Source organism: Acipenser ruthenus, chromosome 20 (genome assembly GCF_902713425.1).
Source record: "Acipenser ruthenus chromosome 20, fAciRut3.2 maternal haplotype, whole genome shotgun sequence".
Classification (NCBI taxonomy): domain Eukaryota; kingdom Metazoa; phylum Chordata; class Actinopteri; order Acipenseriformes; family Acipenseridae; genus Acipenser; species Acipenser ruthenus.
Window position 1 is genome coordinate 25,384,491 of NC_081208.1, and position 20,844 is coordinate 25,405,334.

General features: G+C 40.9%; 1 protein-coding gene across 4 annotated transcripts; it reads right to left on the reverse strand.

The window, feature by feature from the left end:
- Positions 1–1,643: 1,643 nt before the first annotated feature.
- Positions 1,644–20,283, reverse strand: acsf3 (acyl-CoA synthetase family member 3). Of its 4 annotated transcripts, none has more exons than XM_034041668.3 (10): positions 20,151–20,283; positions 17,438–18,227; positions 16,889–17,044; positions 14,028–14,191; positions 13,643–13,788; positions 12,827–12,939; positions 12,493–12,619; positions 4,306–4,465; positions 4,060–4,171; positions 1,644–2,643 (listed from the first exon to the last, which is right to left on the reverse strand). In XM_034041668.3, the coding sequence occupies exons 2-10, from the start codon at positions 18,146–18,148 to the stop codon at positions 2,389–2,391; spliced, it is 1,944 nt and encodes a 647-aa protein (XP_033897559.3). In that variant the 5' UTR covers positions 18,149–18,227; positions 20,151–20,283; the 3' UTR covers positions 1,644–2,388. The 4 variants fall into 4 exon arrangements, with proteins under 4 accessions (XP_033897559.3, XP_058849728.1, XP_033897562.3 ...); XM_058993745.1 differs by lacking the exon at positions 20,151–20,283 and adding an exon at positions 19,871–20,143; XM_034041671.3 differs by having other exon boundaries at positions 2,374–2,643; positions 4,306–4,428.
- Positions 20,284–20,844: the final 561 nt, after the last annotated feature.

Consider the following 20,844-nt stretch of genomic DNA (forward strand, 5'->3'; position numbering starts at 1 on the left):
GGAAGCCTGTGGGCGACAGACCTGAAAGGTATTGTAATACTTGAATAAGTAGGTGTTTTGGGTACCGGTAAACAGTTGAGCTGTCCGGTTATAGTTAGAATTAAAAGGTTTAGTTTAGTCCTCCTGGAAGGAGTTAGGCTTTCTGTTTTGTGTTTAAAATAAATGTACATACCTGCCCTGTTAAAAACCCTACCTGTGCTTGTAAAGCTATTTACACCAGAAGACACATGAAGAAGGTCCTGAATGTGGCAAGCTCACCCCGGTTTGTCTCTCTCTCTCTCTCTACACATTTATTGTGTTGCAAAATGTTTAGTAACAGTGAAACACCTATTGTTAGTGGTTTCAAAATCAAAGAAACCAATTAAAATTGTTGGTTACCACTTTGACCCCATATCAGGTTTTAAAAAACAGTGTATTTACAGTATAAGGTATATACTGTACATAAAAAAAAAAATGTAATTGGAATTCTTCCACAGACCCAGAAGTCATTTTTCATTGCTACAACCTAACACTGGGATCATCAAAAAAAAAAGAAAAACTTTATTGGGCATGTTTTCAGCATCAGCTAGTCTAGCTTTTGTCCCACCCTGGAATTCTTAAGCTACTTGCAACACATGTCATGAACCTTTGAACTCCACATTCTCAGCACTTTTTAAAAATGTTGTAAACTCTTACAATAATCCCTTAATCTGACTGCATTGGGGCACATGGTTCACAAATTCACATACAAGTCTTGAGAAGGCAAATCAGACATGTTGCTTATTCATCAAACAATAATCCCAGAATCTGACTGCATGAGAACAAGCTTAAGAAGGACAAAAAACGAACATGTTGCGTATGTATCAACCAACTTCCAGATCTGTAGAGAGACAAAGCTAAAAAATAAACACATTTCATTTCTGGTGTTAACAGACACCCGCACCAACTCCCACAGCCTGTTAATTCCAGCTTGAACATAGGTGCCTTATAAGAGAAAGTAAACACTGCATTAGCAGTGCAGAAACAGTCTGTCCCTCCCCTTGCCCTCGCTGGGCTGTTTATGGGAGGTAATTGAAGCAAAGAGCTTCCTGCAGCTTATTAATATTCACCTGCAGCCCTGGCACAGGAAATCAGCTGCTTTTTTCAACAAGATCCCACCCACACAGCTGTGTAATTACACTTCACAAAACAAAGGGTCAGCTACCGTGTACATTCCAGCACACAGGATCCTGGAAGAGTGTTTAAAATGTTTAAACTGGGTTCATTCTGTAGAACAGCCTACATAGTCTAAAACATCAGAAATAATGATGTGCATCCTCGTTTTATTATCACATCCCACTTAAGCCTCCTAATTAAGCTCACCTTTTCTTGACTGCAGACAGAGGGCAACAGGATGTATTTGCAAAGCAGAAATTAAAAGCTGGTTACAAGCACTACTGTATGCACATTCATTTTCAGGCCACCCATGTTTTAAATACACTTTATTATAAATGTTTCTGTTAGATCTGTCTAACGGGTAGTCTTGGGGGGCAACAGATAAATATCATTCCGTCAAATCCACAATCAGCATTGTGTCACTTAATAAAACCTTGTAAAACAATACATTCCTACCACCCTCAGGGAGTTTATTAGATTGTTTTATAAACAAGTCTTTCATCATGAGCTTTGATTTTTCTTTGTTTATTTTTTCCAAAACTCACACCACAGATCCAAAAAGTCCCTCAAATCAGGCCTATTCAGCTGGTGCTGTCAGGCTCCAACAGTTCCACCTCTACAGCTGCATGAACCTACAGGTGAGACTTAATCATACTGTATTTAGTGCAATCAGCAGTGTAGATTTAGCAGAGGCCTGAATGCTCAAATATCTGGCACCTGGTCATTTCAGATGCATGGCTAAGTGTGACCTTTTTACCCTGCCAGTGGTACATGGTATAACAGCAACAGTCACTATTATGGGCTGCATCCTTCCCTGAGGCATTACAGGACTTGAGGTACACTAGAAACTTGATATGATTTGATTTGATATAAAGGTGGCTGTGTGGTCCAGTGGTTAAAGAAAAGGGGTTGTAACCAGGAGGTCCCCAGTTCAAATCCCACCTCAGCCACTGACTCCTTGTGTGACCCTGAGCAAGTCACTTAACCTCCTTGTGCTCCGTCTTGTGGGTGAGACGTAATTGTAAGTGACTCTGCAGCTGATGCATAGTTCACACACTCTAGTCTCTGTAAGTCGCCTTGGATAAAGGTGTCTGCTAAATAAACAAATAATAAATCAAGTATATAACTGCAGTTGAATTTCTGAAATGTCTACTAGTTCATTCTAATGTCAGTCTCCAATGTTTTGGGTTTGAGCTTTGAATTTTCTTTTCGGTTCAACGTGGTGGGATGATTACGACACTGGGTCTGACCTTGTCACACTGGTTTAATAAGCGGTAATTGACCCTCTGAACAGCAGTAACCACTAGATGGAGCTGTTGGTCTCCTTCCCACACTTATTTTGAATGTCAGGATCCCTGCAGGAAGTGACCTCAGCAGCAGATGCGCTGGCACTAGCCAGGGTAGAAGCGTTTGAGCAGTTCCTTCTTGTTGACTTTGCCCATTTGGTTCCTTGGCATCCCCTCCACAAGGATGAGCCCTGTCGGGATGGTGTAGGACGTCATGTGCTCCCTGAAAAAACACAAGCAAGACGCGGGAATTAGAAACCAGGAGAGCGGCTTCCTTTTGAAAAAAAGAGGTAGTTTAGGGAAGCACTTCAAACTCAACAAAACAGCATGACGAGTGTTTCATTGAAAACTCCCTCGTGGAAGATGGAATATTCATGTTGCGATGGCATCTTTAATAAAAAGTCAAGCAGACTAGGGGTGTTCAATTCTGTTTAATTTCCTAGATGTTCTAACTTCTGCAATAACCCTTTTTAGAATGTTAACCTTTATTTATTTTGGACCATTATTCTATTTGGATTGTAACTCTTCACAAAAGCCATCATGCCATGCCCAGCAACATTTATAAGTTTTTTTTTGTATATGGAAAAATATCTTAATAAATATTAAATATATAATAAAATAGCCTATATACTATATACTTTTTTATTGTAAACATGCAAACTGTGAGGCTAACATATTTGACATGCATATTTTTGACAAAGTTTAAACGCATAAGCAACAAATCAAAACGTAGGAACTCAAAACTCTTAAGTTTTGCCACCTTATAATGACCTTTATTCCCCTGAAATTGGACAGAATGATGAAGCAGCATGTTTGGGGACCTGCAACAATGACATCACAAAATTGGGCCAAACCACAATGCAGTGCGTTATGGGATTTGTAGTCCTGGAGAAACAGGATTCAACCTGCTTGCTCGTTCTCTCTGTAAACATTTTTACCCCTCCGTCTTCTTTTATCAAGCAAGATGGCTGCGCTGACAGAAATGCAAGGTGACAGCCACAGAGAATACACTGAGGAGTGAGCATCAAGGAACTTGCTCATCCCTCTTCTCTGTCTATCCTGTGGTGCTGCCTGCCTCTGACAAGCAGGTCGCTGGCATGGATGCTAATCCACCATGCTAGACAAGCCAGGGCCAGTGCCGTCCTCCGCTGCCCTGCGCCACCCTGCCATATGGAGTGCCAGTGCGCAGGCTGCCTGCTGTCGGCCAGGAGACAGATCTGAGGCGATGGGCCCCACAGACATCCCACTGAAAGGGGACATGTGTCTCCTGCCAGTGCTTGTGTCGGGGGCAAAACAAACACAAGTGACATTTAAAACAGCAGCAAGTGCAGCGCAGGCAGACACTGAAGCACAATGCCTGGGAGACAGAGAGGGGGAGGAGGAGAACTCTGGAATATGAATGCAGAATTCTTCACAGAGTTCTAACTTCACACCCTGGGGCCAGACAAGTCTCATTCAATACACAAACACAAGCACGGGTGACCTGTTATTATTATTATTATTATTATTATTATTATTATTATTATTATTATTATTTTCTTAGCCGTTACCCAGGGAAATTTACAGTTGTATACAAAAAAAATACACATCAAGAATTACAGTACAATTAAGAGCAAATGTTATGCTGGAATTCTCCTACCGGGCCCAGGTCTTCAGCTCCTGTAGTGACAGGCTCCTTCCCTGCCTCAGCTCCACCACAGCTGTCACTCGCTGACCCCAGGTCGCGTCGGGGGCCCCAATCACTGCCACGTCTGAGGGAACACCACGCCACGTTATCACCACGGCGAAAGCACCCACACAGGAACACAGCATTTCATTCACTTTCATTTGAAATTATAACATCAGGATTCTTTAGGTTACTTTAGTGTTTTTTGTTGGTAATTACCTGAAATATGAGGGTGCGCCAGTAGGTATCTCTCTACCTCCAGTGCGCTGATTTTGTAGCCCCCACTCTTTATGATGTCCACAGAGGTGCGCCCCATGATCCAGTAAACACCATTCTTGTAGACTGCAGTGTCCCCTGCAGCAGGCAGGGGGAGACAGGTCTGGATCATAGTATAACAGTGAACCAACCCTCGACAACCATAATTCTGTCACAACTGCTACATTTTTTAAATTGTCTCCAAAAAAAAATGATAGGGTTTAGAATTCTTTCGCATGTGGGTGTCCAATTTATTTGAAACAATCAAAAGTTCTCATAGCATGATGCTGTGAGGGTTGGTTAGCTTTGGAAACTGGGGTAAAACACAGACTTTTATAGAAAAAAAAAAATACTTCAATATCCTTTTCCACTTCACTCAGTTGGGTGGTTCATCCCTGTCAGCAATTTCTTGGCTTTTTTTATTTGGGGATATATTTACAGATAAAAGATTCTCAGCAAGCTATGGAAGTTATGCTGTCATTTTTCTTTTCTTTTTTTTCATTGACATTCTGAAACGGGGAGTCAATTCGGAGTCATTACAGCACCTTCCAACATAGTCACATCAAGGTCCTGTGAGAAAATCTTTCACATTTTGGGAGTTTAAAGACCTCTGGTGGCCACACAATCAATTACTCAAACGTGTCTAACCTAGAAGGTGCATTGTTCAATTGTTGTATTATTGTTTAATTGGATTATTTGTTAATTGTTTTATTGCTTTGGCAGTTGGCTTGTTATTTTAAAATATGTAAGGAGAGCAGTCAGTCTGCTAGAGGCTGCTGCTGTGTGAAGAGCCAGACTGGATGTTGTATACTGAAAAAAGGTACTGTGTGTAGCTTATACCTACGTTTGGTTTATATACATTTGTGTAAAAGTGTTTATATGTTTTGTATGTCAGGTAAACAGCTTAGCTGTCCTGCAAGTTAATCAGGGACCTGCTTATGTTTAGTAAGGGTTTTGTTTGTTTATTTTTGTTTTACATAATAAAAGTGTGCAGGAAGCGTTAAATATCAAGTTAAGTCTCCGGGTCATGTTTTTATAGTGGCACAAACCCAAAATAAGGCCATTCTTGTTCACAGAAGCTACAACTAGTATTTCACAACTGAGATTCTACGGTGCACACCTGTATATACCCTCTGCAATAATTTTTTCTTATTGAAATTAAAAGAAATTGCCCATTTTTATTTTCTGATTGCCAGCAAATATATATATTGGGTGCCCAAACATATTGACACTCTCAATGCAAAATGCTCTCATTCACGTAGATGTTTTACCCCATAAGAAATGTATATATCTATGCACTGTACAGTGACACTTGTTTTCAATTTAAATTATTAGTGTGGAAAACATTAGTTTAAAAAGTAAAATAGTAAAAAAAAAAACTTCTACCTTAAATTTGCAGCCTTATTTATTTTATTTTTAAATTAAATGCAAGAAATCAAAGAATTGTTCATAGCAATTTGTTTTCAAAATATTTGTATTTACATTTTTGGAAAATTCATATTTCGCTCCATGATTTCACATGCAGATATTGGCACTCTAGTTCTTAACGAGATTGCAACTACAATCTCATATATAATCAATAGATATTCACACTTCCTTAGTGGTAATAATATCAATGTTATAATAGGAGCAAAAGACAGGAGCATGGCAGGCTGGATCTATGAGAACCAATGAGCTATGAGAAACAGATGATCCCTGGTGGAGGCAATGAAATAGAGGGTTAAGCGTGGTGACTGAGCCATTGTGACCTCAGGCTGCCACAAGGGCGAGTGGCAGCAACGCCCACAGCGCATGTCTGCTCCTTCCTGGACTGGAAACTTACAAACCAAACTGAACAATTCAACCAAGAAGGACAATGCATACACGAGAAAACAATATTTTAAGCCTCTGTCTGCTTGCCTGCAAATCTCTTCCAGAACTTACACACAAACATACAGAACTTGGATATTAGGGGGGAAAAAAATGGCTGAAATAACTTTCCCATTTAACAGTCATGGTATTTTTGTGTAGCACACAGTGCCACCCAGTGGCTTGCAATTGCAATTCTATTGAGAGGGCAGCCGCACCAGCAGGCCTTATGTTATTTCTGCAAGGATAAAAAATGGGAAGGCCTAACCTAGTCCTGGAAGTAATTTAGTAATACTACAAAAAATAAAGTGCATTTTAGTAGTGCCTTTATTTGTGTAATTAAATGCTTAAAGTCATTTATGCATTTTCATTTAATACAGTAAATTGTTTTTCCAACCTACTAATAGGAAGTGTATGTTGCATAATAAATGGTGTTTAAGGTATCTTGGCATAATAAGGCGCTATATAAACCACCCACCCACCCACCCACCCACACACTCACCCACCCACTCACACACTCACTCTCCCCCCGGTTGCATCAGTGGAGAGTACCGCATCAATACTCGGCCCATCTGCTCTCATACATCACGCACTTCATTTCAGTTTATTAGCTGGGATAAATCATAAATATTTCATTATACATCACGGGCGGCTGTCGTGGGGAGAGCGCAATTCATCACCGCTGCCCTCTTTCACAGCTCCGCGACAGAGCAATAAGCTTTCCAGTCTATTAAACAAGATTGATACAGTGTGTAAATTTAGATATTGGGAATTTCTTCACAGTCCGCTGCCTTCTGCTGATAGGCTGTGACAATGGGGGGGGGGGGGGGGTGTCACTGGAAAGCTGACCTGACTTGGTAATTGAGTGTATGTATTGTACCAAGAAAATTAAAAAGAAACAACACTTTTTTATGTTAATCGTTGCTTTTTAAAATAAACTTGCCAAAAGAGGGGATTGCCTTACAGAACAACGTTTAAATTGTGTAGCTTTGTAAATTCAATTGACTTCATTTAACCTGCACAGGACCTTTGTGTGGCAGTATATTCTGAATTCCTAGTGGTAGTAGTATTTGCTTAAGTACAACACTCCTTGGAAACATGTATGTTTATATGTACAGTTAACTAAAATAAAAATACGGGGATATATACAATATAAATATATTTTTTGTTGTGAGGAATTTAGTATTCCATTTGTTGCCCTTTACTGTCATGGACTGAACTGACAGGACTATGAATAAAGGTGTCCTGCTATAGAGGGATGGGCAGCTTCCTCAGAGGCCAGCTGGGGTGGTTGTCAAATGCTTGTGAATTGTATGGATAAGCATAATAGTTTGTTATCTCCCTTTTGGCACAGAAGTGACGTTGACCATTCCCTAATTGTTTCGAGTCCCTTTCCTTCACTCCCCTCTCCGTGGGTTTGTTTAGCTGGGACAAGCTGCTTTTATCCAGTGGCTTGGCAGAAACGAGCGCTCTGTAGTGGAGTGAGATGAGGGGCGACATGCCTGAAAAGGCCAGTGAGACAGAAGCCATGTTCCAAGCCAATGGATTGTAAACATGAAGTGAAATGCCTATGCAAAAATTGTCTGCATCATTAGGAAGTCCAGATGTTAAAACAACGTGGCAGTGAAATAGTTAATGTCTACTGAACACTGCCAGTAATGAAAATCAATTGTGAATCACAGAATACAGCTGTGTAACAGCTATGATTGATATTGTCCAAAATTAACATAATGTGTCAGTGAAAAGGTTATCTTTACTGGACAACTCTGAGCTTACATATGGCATCCATTCTCCTACTGCAGAAAGTAGCAGGAGCATGACTGTTTAGTTCAGAAAGTGACAGTTTCAAGGAAGGAGGGAGCTTATGTGCTGGCAACTGTAGGTAATGCGAGCAAAGCGGTACACCAACAATGCCTGGTTTCTCATGAATCAAGAGTGCATCATTTAGTTTAAATTTAACATAACTATGCAGCTTGAAATGACTACAGTGCACACTGATTGGGAGAGTGGAATTGATTGAAAGCAAAAGAAAATTGGGAAATTGTTTCCGAGACAAAAAACACTGCATCCTTCAATTCCCAAATGACCTGCATACTGTCACATCACTTGCAGTTCAAAGAGTTCTATTGCGCAGACAAACAGTTTTACAGTCTACTTAAACTGCAGTCTGACTGCACTTCATTATTTATTCCAATGTAATGCCCTTCAACTTCAGCAGTTTTTCATGTCAGTCTTGCAACAGAGATGTATTATTATGCCTAAAAAAGAAATTTCCAGCAAAACAAGTTTAATATGAATTACAGACCCTAATGGAATTAATTGAACTTATAATTAAGATATATGGGTGTTAAAACGCAAATGAAAAATACATGCAGTTAAAATGCAGAACAAAAGCACTCAATGAAGACATATAAAGAGTATCTCCAGGGTAAATTGCAATCCTAATATTATTTGTCATCCTTAAGTTATGTCATTGTAATTAATAATATAACAACCTCTCACACTTTGATGGGATATCTAATTCATCTGATGAAATTGAATTAGAGAGGCTGAAATGTTTTCTTCAAGATTTAGTTTGTGTATGCAGTTCCTGTAACTGCCTGCCAAATTGCCAAAAGTCACACTCGACAGAACTGGTGCAACTTAACTGTAACTGGAATCAGATCTGCTCATCCTTAATCACTCTTACTTCTGCGCAATTCTGACATTTCCAGCCGTTGTCAATGCCTTACATAATAAATAAATAAAAGCACACAATGCTAACTCAAAGACGTGGCCATTTTATTTCAATGGTAGTGCATCTAAATACTACCATTATTTAAAACATTGAAAGAAGGGGACTTTGTGTGTGACTCTCTTTGATGCAATTTTGTATTTCGGAGAAAGTAAAATACTGTTTCTATCTAGATCCCATGGGGTGTCGTAAGCAGTGTTAAGACAATACACTTCAGGTGTCTGACCAGTAGGGGTTGCTGAAGGGCGAGAAGGTAAACTATCCCCAGCTGATTTTCCTCTCTCACCTACATTTAAATAAAGGTCAATGCAGCCTAAACAAAAGAACCACACTTGCATGACCCCGTGATGATCTGATCTGTGAGGTTTATAACAATGCAAATTACTGCAGGTACAGCAGTTCATACAGCAAGACACACCATAGCAAGGTTACAATTATGAAGGCAAGCCCTGATTCGTACTGCACATTCTAAAGTCTCTTGTCGCTGGATTTGTTTTCGAGTTCAGCCTATTCAGCTGAGACCTTGCCTCACACAAGCACTGTTTCACCTGCGGTGAAATACGCCACTTGGAGGAGCATACAGTACTCTTGGATGGGAGTTCAGCTGAAGGCGGTGAAATAGTGCTTAAATAGGTTTTGATAGTTTGCTGGGAGCCATAACAAACTGCTATACCCACTAGACTTCAGAGAAAAGATTTTAAAAAAAAACAACACTTTCTACAGAGACACAAACAACTGCTATGAGTCTCGTCTAATATTCTCCCCAGCTAGTGTAGACTCATTTGGAAGCTCGTAATCTGAAGCACTCAATCATAAAAAAATCAGGACTAGATTCTCCCAGTTTTTACTATTTCAAACAATCACTTTAAATGTACAGTCCCAAGCAAGCATTTATATGAGCACAATCTACTCTTAAGTACTTTACTGGGGCACGGGTTATACATAGTGGTGTCCATAAGTATTGACACCCTGCGGTTTCAGATAAATCATTTAGCTGGCTGAATGTACTGAAAGAAGCAACGTCTAACAACAGACAAATGGTAACTAACAACTCCATTTCATGCCAAAGTTCACGTCTGGCTTTGATGAGATAATGGAGCACAAGAGATCAATTGAAATAACAAGAAACCGTTTAAATGAGATATTCATTTCACAGAATTGTCGACGAGCAGAAATCATTTAGTCAGTCTGAAAATTACTCCCGATGACAAAGGCTTTCTTCCAAAGGAATTTGAATGTTGACATCTAAAACATAAATGTATATTCATTTACACTCACTTCTAACAGATTAATGCATAGCGCACAGTGCCACCATGAGGCCAAATGATGTAATTGGGGAAGGATTTTAATACACCTAATAGGAGACGGAAGATGCCCTGATTGGATAACCAAAACGATATTTCACACAGAGGTGTCCTGTGTATGAAAGAAGGGCTGTATGGGAATCACATACCACAACTATAATGCATTATTATCCAAACTTACAAGGACAAGAAGGCTTATATGTACATATATATATATATATATATATATATATATATATATATATATATATATATATATATATATATATATATATATGTGTGTGTGTATATAATCAAATTAATACTGTAAAACTGATATAGGAGACAATACAATGCAAATCCTGTTCATTTCAATGTATCTTGTCCTCCAACAAGTATCGTACATTTTTAATACTTGCTGGTGGGTTGTGTATAAATTACAGTGCTACACTATGCTACACTGTATGCACCAGATATAGAGGACTGATTAGAGAACTTTCACCTGGAGGGTGGCACTGTCCCCACTCCTTCACTGGCTGCTTCTTTCCCCTCAATAACCAATCACCTACTTCTCTACTGACTGACATGCTTTCAGCCAGTAACATGCTTTGATGCAGAAGACACTATTGATGTGAAATGACCATGGTAGTAAAGCAGTAACAGACTTCCTGGAAAGCAAGGCACACAAACTAGGAACTTTCTTTAATGTAGTGCAGTACCAGATGTCTCTTTGTAAAATGCAAGTGCTGTTGCTATAACATGTGATTCCTGCACATTTTAAATCTATGTAGCTAATGGAAGTGCAAAATGGGTCATATATATGGAATTATTCTGTTGGCTACAATTTTTTACTTTTCGTGGAAGCTGTTGATTGGGTGCAGGCTCCATTCCCACGCAATCCGACGACATGACTGCGGAAAGAAATCAATTCTTACAAATGAGCGTGGAGATACACGGACTGAGCAGTGAGACCCAGCGACAAATTATCTATAAAAGTGCCACTTACACCAAGCAGGATCACTTACGCAATTAAAACCACGGGCAGTCGCAAATGAAACCATCATTGATCTGCGGACAAGTGCCAAAACTCTCTTCTCCTCCAGCCTCTTGTTTTTCAATCCTGTCTCAAGAGATCCCAGACGTGGGCGGCTTGTTTATTCCCCATCCTCCTTATTCTATATTAGTCAGACCGCACTGTACTTTCACATATTTCATTTTAACTGCCTCTAAAAGCTTGAGCAGTCCTGTAGGACTTGCTTTTAGTCCCAAACCTTTAGACCATGTTTTATCTGAAATGCTACAGCTGTCCACTCTTGCGCACAGGCAGTTTGTAGTATGATATGCGTTCAACCATACCTCAAGAGTTCCATTAGGAGCACCACATTGTGAACTGAATATAGTGATACAGTAAGCATCATATTTTGATGGCCATTCTGTAAAGCTTACATTTGAATGCAGTTATATTCTACTCACACTGAAAGAGCAACAAGTCTTTATTCAATTACCTGCACCGGTACCAAGCCCTAAAACTGAGTAATCAATGCGAGATGCTACGTCAATAAGACATAAATAATAAAACCGGTATTTGATGTCATTAAGTGGTGGACCCCATGCACATTATATTTTTCTGAAGACTGTACACATTTCATTTTTGTTCTGTGTACATCCAGCTCACAGAAACTAATTTCTTCTTAATTTTTGTTTCCAGTCGAATTTGATGTACAGCTGATGAATGTAATTGCCTGCGTCTATCCTCACTCTGGCACTCTTCTTAAACAACACGTGACTATTAACAGGTTTACCTTGTGGGGGGGGGGGGGGGGGGGGATACTTCAAGAAAAACTACATTTCAATATTTGAAGGGATTTATTTGCAAGCAGGCTGCTGCACAGTCTGACAGTCAGATCTAAAAAAAGTCTGAACTAAACTGAGGGACTTGGGAAGCGGGTTGCCTGTGGTGCTGGGAGAGCGGTAAGGGTTGTCTCATCCTGGCTGTGTCTGCGGGACTCGTGAGCCTGGAGCTGATTGCACTCTCTCATTACACAGCCTGTGCAGCTAATGGCGTGTGACAGCAACAAGCAGAGTACAGGCCCCCCGCCCCTGTAAGCTAATTAAACACACACTGCCCCTTTCCCCATCTCTCCCTCCCCCACTGCCTCCCTGCAGAGTCAAATTAGATCCTGCACCTCTCCATACACCCTGATTCTAAATGCAGTGTAACTTTGTGAAAGAGATGTGGATGAAGTGAATTGCTGTGTAATGGCGTGTCATTGTTGTGAGCAATACCTGTTTTAAACCAGCCATCTTCAGTGAAGGCATCTCTGGTTTCCTTCGGTCTGTTCCAATACTCCTGGAAGACAGAGGGCCCCCTCACCAGCAGCTCTCCCTCTTTCTCCGCCAGGCCAGGGCTCACCTGCAACCCACAAAACCATCCGTATCTACTTAACATTAAAGGGGAGGAACACATTTATGGTTTTTACCATGACATTATATTGAAATTCACTTTTTTGGGCAACTACATGTGGTGTATATTTAAAGGTGAAGTCCGTTCAGCTGAAAGATTTAGATTTATTTCTATTTTAGGGGTTCTCAAAGGTTGGGTATGGTACATCTAGCTTACCCGGGTCTCCTTGTTGTTTCCCTCAGCGATGACAGTATAGGAGGTGCCGTCTTTCCTGGGATTCTCCATGGTGATGCACACTTCAACTCCAGGCAAAGGGACGCCCACCGACCCTGAACATTATAAATACATAGAGATGTTCCATCACACACGCAGCTGAGAAATGTACTTAATAGAGTGCAGTGGTATGAATAAATGGATTTCACTTGAGTCAAAAAAATAAAGTGAGCACAGTGATCAACAGCAAAACAAATACAGGATGTATTGTCTTACAATAACAACATGAACATGGGACTGAACATGCTGTTATAGCAAGTGAGATTATGATGATGTATTTTTATAAATCCTAGGTTAGGACTGTTTGAAGTGGGCTTGTGGTTTGACCGAGTCTCTTACAGAAAGGACGGAAAGTAATGGAATGCAGCAGGGCCTCTGGCGACAGGCCTGTCAGAAACACAAATGAGTCCCCTGACTGCTCAGAGGACCATTAACAAGGCTTCATCAGCGCGCCCATCTCAACCCCCAATTAAAGCAGCAGCAGCCCTGCCAGTGAACGATAGCACTGCAGCTCATAAATTATTCAGGGACTTTCACACTACGCTGCTCTGCCGGGACCCCAAAGAAGAGCTGCCAAACTGGGGAGGGCAGATTGCTGCCACAGGGCTAGCCATTGGTACACTGCAGTAAACATTTCTAAAGGAATATACATAGAAAAGGGACATATGGACATTGCATAGAGGAGTGTGTCTGGTATACCTGACCCCATAAGACACATACAGATAGGCAAACTGACACACAGAAAGGCAGGTACTGTACCTGGTACTCGGGGTCCCCTGAGTGGGTTGGACAGTGCCATACCGATTTCTGTCATGCCATATCTCTCCAGCAGGGTGTGACCCGTGATCTGTGCCCACTTCTCCAGGACAGGCTGGGGCAGGGCGGAGGAACCCGACACCATGAGCCTGAGGCACACAGAACAGAGACAGTCAGACAGACAGACAGAGCAGGGCGAGGGCCAGGACATGGACACGCTCATAACATTGGGGGCAGTCTGACAAAACTGTGGTGAGCATTGAGATATTGGGCCCCATTCTGTTGTCTGTTTCCAGTATTCCATTAATTAAAGACGCTGGTTCAAAAATGTATTATTTTCAGCTGTTCTTGTGTTTGCTATTTTTGTGAACTTTCATACAGTTTGTACCTGATTCTCTCTTGGCAGATGGCCCTCACAAAGTCCTGTACATGGGGCTGAGTGAAGTGACACTCGTAGTACTGGATCAACTTGGAGTAGATTGTGGGCACGGCCATGAAGACGTTGGCACGAGGAGCTGCGGAGGAGCCAGAGGCCAGGAGCTGCTCCCACACCTGAGGAACACAGAGAGGCTGGAGGTCAGATTCAGCAGTGCATCTCCATCGGTAAAACTGCTAAAGCATGGTACCAGTGCAGCAGACATGCAGTGATTACGTAACAGGGAGCAGCAGCAACTTTTCATCTGTAACTTTTCACCTTTAAGATACTGTGGTATTCTAAACTAAAATGTAAAATACAAGCAATGAAGCTAAACATCTTTAACAACAGAAAGGGCTGACCGGGAGATAATGTTAATAACAGATAAGAAAATGGATTTTAAAACACATGAAGGTTTGCTGACTCAGGTTTGTAAAGTCGTTTTGGTAAGCAAAAGTTTTTTTTTCCCACTTTGCTGTATAAACGCAATTCTAGAAAATGTTCTTCATATTAACAGTGATCTTTTTAAACCAAGTGAAACACTGGTCAGAGCTAAAGGTCACTCTGATTCTCACTGTATAAGACGTTAGAAAATAAAATGAAATGCTGTACTCAGGTCAGCCCTAAGTCACTTTTTATTTATTTATTTTTTGACAAATGTATTCTCTAAGTGTTCCTGACAGCCCTCCCCCCCCCCTCCTCCTCCTCCCACCCCCGCTGCATGGCTCAGTGCACAGGGCTGCGCAAAGAGGGAAAAAAGCATGAATTAATTGAAGGTGAACGGCAGATTCTCCTTCCCTCCATCCCCTTGGGAAGCATGCATTTCCCTTCCGCCCCCTCTCCCCATTCTCTCTCCTTCTAGTCCTTTAATCCTACTAGCTCACACCCAGTTCTTTTCTCATATATATATATAGAGAGAGAGAGAGCGAGAGAGATCCCCCATTTTAGGCCTTTACTCCAACCCCATCCTTATAATCCACAATCCTATCTCAGCTCTCTGGGAGCCAGGTTTGGAAGTGCTGCTGTAACATTTCGTGTAGTGGACAAACTGTGCACAATGTGAACAGACCTGTCCTAAAAATGCACTATTCATTTCGCTGTGGGGCTGGTGCTCAGTCTGTCTGACTCTTAGAAACACTTCCCAGAGGGTGGGTTAACTCAACATTCAAACTAGGCACAAATGAAACTAATGAACTCTAGCAATGCCACATGCTGTGTGCTTCAGCTCTGACACTTCCAAAGAGAGCTTCATATTTTAGACTAGCCCAGCGAAATTACATCTTCTACAGCTTTCCATTTTATTTATTAGAGCCAGTACAACATTGCATTTTACTTTATTTTTACTGGCCATAATAATATGGAGTATTTATTATTCCATAGGGGATCAGTTTGAGCAAGCCATGCAGTGAATGCTTTGTAGACAAGTGTGTTAATATGTAGAGAATAACATAGAAAGTAAAGTAATGCTTTAACTGTTTAATTTTTTTCATTGCATTGGCCCTCTAGTGGTATTGGGGTTTTGAACCACAATCAATCACTGTCCTACTAAACTGGAAACAGAAAGAGAGTCACAGTGCCCTCTGGATACACTTGGACATAGTAAGTGAAAGACACTTCAGGCTTTGCTATAGGCTATATTAGACAAATGCTAGAGGCATAGGTGACTAATTAAGCTCATGGTAAAGCCTGAAATGGCCATGCAATGGGAGTGTTATCTGTTGCCCTGCAAAGGAAAGTAAAAAAACACACAAAACAAGCCTCACTTATCATCTGGTATTTTGTTCTATGTGTTTACTAAACCACTGAGGTGTTTTCCCTTGGGTGTACTAAGAGACAATGGCAAAATGTATTCTGTAGAGGACCAATCTAACCTGGGAGACCTCAAAATGAGTCCTGCTCCAGTCTCCATTTTTTCTTTTTAGATGCATAGGTCCTCTTCATGAAGCTTTAACTCATGAGACAATACTTAAAGAAGAAGTGAAGTTTTACCATTGGAACATACAATAACCTTATAGCAAACTGTTCCCTATTGATTCTTTCTGAGCAAACAACCATGGACCAATGTCCTTCACAGCCCTCACCTGTCAATCACCCAGAGTGCACATTCTGTAGTATCCCCCCCCCCTCCAATCCCCTTCCTCCTCAAATCCTAAACCCTCATTCCTCAATGTCAGCCCATCGATTGATTCGATACTACCCCATTTGAGCACCTCGGCACAGGCAGATACACAGCAACACAGAGCCATCCATCAAAGGGACTCAAACACTTAGTGTGACAAAGGGAAAGTGAACTCGAAGGCTGTCTCAGCGATCTAACTTGCACTGCTGCCTGGCGTCTGACCTGAATAGCTCTGTCGTGTGCTTTAGAAAGAGCTACGCTGTCAAACAGGGGATGGGTTTATTGATGTTTGTGGTCCTGCCGGTTTGGAGTGCAGACACAATTAGCGCAGACCATTGACAAATCACTGATAAGGTTAAACATCTATCGCTACACAAACACTGCCACCCAGATCCTTATAGTTTCAAACATCAAGCTGTTAGACTGACCAAGTGCCCCTGCCTGCTTATAGAGCTTTATGATATTATTGTATACAATAAATTCAGGGTCCTGCTTGTTAAAGAAGTTAAAGCTCTCATCATTTTCCTATATGAAAGACACACTTCCTTAATTTCTATTAATTTGATACCTTTCAAAGCTATTGGTGAAGAAAATGTATTTATAAACATAGTGCAAAACAGATGTTTCAGTCTGTCATGTGACCTTCCTGGGTGCTTGAGATACGCTGCCGAGTTAGAGAGAGCGCAGTAAGGAGCCTGCTTGTCCGCCCACCTACCTTGTCTGGCTGGAAGTCGGGCAGCATGAGGCAGGTGGCGCCCACCCAGAGCGGGCAGAGCAGCTTGTTGACGATTCCGTGGACGTGGTGCAGGGGCAGTGTGTGGAGGATGACATCCTTGCGAGTCCAGGCCCACTCTGATACCAGGCACTGAATCTACAGGGGCAGCAATACAACAAGAATGTACTACTACTACTACGACGACTACTACTACTACTACTACTACTACTACTACTACTACTACTACTACTACTACTACTACTACTACTACTACTACTACTAATAATAATAATAATAATAATAATAATAATAATAATAATAATAAATCAGTGCCGGTAAATCATCATTTAAACACCGTCCCAAATATTTGTATCCACTTTTTGTTTGTTTCTCTTGTTTTTATTACAATCAACGAAACGACTTCCTGCCTGTACATGATGCTTCAAACTTTCCAGTAAATGTGAATGCGGTATAGATAATTTGTAGAATCAATAAAATCTACATGTGTTATACATATAGATAACATACTGTATTATCTAGCCTGCTTACCATAGCCTGGATGTTGTTGTGAGTGGTCAGGACCCCTTTAGGTCTCCCTGTGGTCCCACTGGTGTAGACTATCATGGCTGGTCGCCCTTTCCACTCTGTGATGGTTGGACTTGGCTCCCTGTCCCCCTGCTCTGCTTTTAAACTGCCCAGGGTGGAAGGGAGCTGCAGGCAAGGGACTCCTAGTTTATCAGCCAGGGGCCCCAGTGTGCTGGAGCAGGCACTGTTTTCAATAACCAGGGCGCTCTGCGAATCCTGGATGACGTACTCCAGCTCGGAGGCAGGGTGCTTCCTGTAGAGGGGTACTGCGATCCCCCCACACATCCAAGACGCCCACTGCGCCACAACATAGGAGGCATCGTTCGGACACAAAAACGAAATGCGTTCTCCTTGGAGATCTCCGCTCCCACAGCTCAGCACCTTCAGAATCTGCCTAGCCAGACCTAAGCTGCTCTTGTACAGGTCCCGGTAGCTATGCCTCCCATTACCATCCACGATCGCAAGCTTGTCCCCGAATCCTGCTGCTCTGGTGAAGACAGGGGCTATCTGTTCCCCCCAGGACTGCACCCCTGTGTGAAGGCATGATCTCCTGGCATTGCTGCCCAGCTGACTCATCACAACGCCCTGCCATCGCCTGCAGTGTCTCAGTCTGAGAGGAGGAGCACGGAGGGTCGCAGAAAAATGTACAGTCTGTACTATGAAGCATGAAAGCATTTTAGACAGTGCCAGGGTACACACTGTGTCTTCAGTCAACTGGCTGGTTTCTGTCCTTGAAACATTTGCTATTTGTACCCTAAAAGAACAAAAATAACCAATTTATTTCTAGATTTATTTAAAGGAGTATTAACCAAAGCTTTAAAATCCCTTTTCTTATATTTGCAAGATTGTCTATTGATTAATTTAATGCTACGCCACTAGCTTTTACAGTCGGAACTCAAATCACTCCCATGGTTCAAATGTCATTTTAGTAGACGAGTGAAATTGACACAAGAGACAGGGGTGTACCTGTCAGTACATTTTTGCCTCAATGACAAAATTGAACCACTCTGTACCACGCAATGTACCTTATTGTTTTCCTCAGTGTTCCCCTGCATGTCCCAAACAGTTACCATAGAAACTGTTTCTCTTGAAATCTATGTAATTTGTGCACTCCTGGATATGGATGCACCTGCCAAGCACCAGCCCTATAAAGTTCTGTCAGAACTGCTGTATTTCCCATTGAAACTGATTTGCAACAGAGAGATGCAGGGAAATACAGAACACATTAGGATAATACATAATTTTGTATTACAAATGAATCAGTGGTGAGAGAGACATAACAGTGTGCTATACTGTATATGGCAGACATTTTGTATATCTATGGGAGGCTGCAGGTATGGGAGCTCCAGAAACTCCAGGGATCTAATCACAGCATTACTGCAACTCACAGGTGAAATCCTACCTCACCATAGCATTGATAAATCACCAGGGTGCCGGCGTGGGTCAGTCTCTCTGAGACAATCACACCTGCTCTATAAAACAAGCCCCGCTGGTGTTTACTGCACACATCATCAGCAGAAAACCCTGAAACTTGCCAGAAAACCTTAAAAATAAAAAATAAAATAAAACCATTAGGCTCTAATTAAGAGAACCCTGGAGGATGGAGGCAGAGTCCTATATTACAGACACTCTGCTCATGCAAATGCTGGAGATTATCATTCGCATAATTTCACTCTGTACTACAAAAATGTATTGTAGTTCTTGCACAATTTACTAGCAGAACATGTCTAATGGTAAATTCTTTCTGTTAAATCTGTACATCCAAAGTGTGCAACTTTTGCCGTGAGGGATAAATCTCCTGAATTTATGAAATGGCAACACAATATACACATAATCGCTTTACTTGTTATATTGCACCGGGTCCTGTACATTACAGTAGGTGGTCCAGATAACATTCATTTTCAAGCATTTTTTTTGTTTAAAGTATTCATAATAAACCATTTGTATATTCTTTAATTAAGGTTATTGTTGTGGAGTTTTAAATGTTTTTGTATGACATTTTTATTTCTTACTTTCTGGGTTTGATGTATTCAGTTTTGAGTCAAATGTGCATGTATTAAAAATAAAACAGGCTTTTGTATGAACAGGGTTTGAAAATTGCACTAGCCCTGCACCCAGTCCTTGAATGAAGACACAGAACAGAGAACAATTTCTTCTCAAACATACCTAAGGCTCCAACTTTTTTTTTTTTTTTTGGAGGGGGGTATGGAAGAATACTTAACAGATTATTTCATTCATTTTTTTATGGGGGAAGGGTACAACTATATTACCGCTGGTATTATCGTACTTAGTTAAGTTACTGTTGATATGTGTACACTCGAAGAAGCAAGAGGAAGCAAACTACCTGTACTGTATTTCATTCCACTCTATAACAAATGAAAAAAAAAATAGAGATACCTGTTGCAATGAAGTATTTTACTGTTGCAAGTAAACTGCTACCTGTCTGGATAACACACAGTCAGGTGTAAAAACTAACGCTCGCCCCGTATTAAGCAAGCTTACAGCAAACTATGTTTAAATTGACATACAAAAACTGTTCTTTGCATGGTTTGCTGCTATTTAGAAAAACACCGCTATAACTATTAGGTGACAATCGGAGTCGCCTCTTTGAAAATATCGTTTCAATACATTAAAAGTCCCCTTTGCCCTTTAAATTGATGCATAATTTTCACCTTACCCAACAAGACTTTCCGGCTGGTTCTCGACGAATTATGACCGTGTGGAAACATGTCTGTCGTCAACTACTACCGTTAAAACAGAGCTACAGTACGGTAACTACACGAAAACGAAGAGGTGGCACTGAAGATGAGGAGAACCTACCAGTTACCTTTTCATTTTAAAGTTAAGAACATGGGGTCGAACATTGAGCAACAACTCTGAGTAAGCAAAAACAGTAAAAGTCTACATTTTAATATTTCTAAATTCAGCACGATTGAGTTAAAAAAAATACATTATTAACGTGAAAATAATAATAGGAAAGTAGAGGCAAAGTTATTATTTAGTCATTTCAGCTGCAAGTCCGTTTAATGTTTTGAGAATTATACATTTATAAAATGCAGCATATGGAGCATTGAGAATTAATCATTGAGAATAATTTTAATAGTAGTAGATATTACTAGATGTCCACATTCTCCAAGTGGTCTTGACAACGTTATGGCACATTTTACATTTCAATGATACGAGCGTCCATACTGTGTGTATAGAGCATTAAATCACGGAGAGCGAGAATTATACCTGCGGGTGGGCAAGCAGAGATACAGTATCACATTGTCACATGATTTGAATGGAATGACAGGTGTGTTCAGTGAGTAAGGGAATTCTTCAAAGCAAGCTACATTCTTAAACCTTATTACAGTAAATACTATATGTGT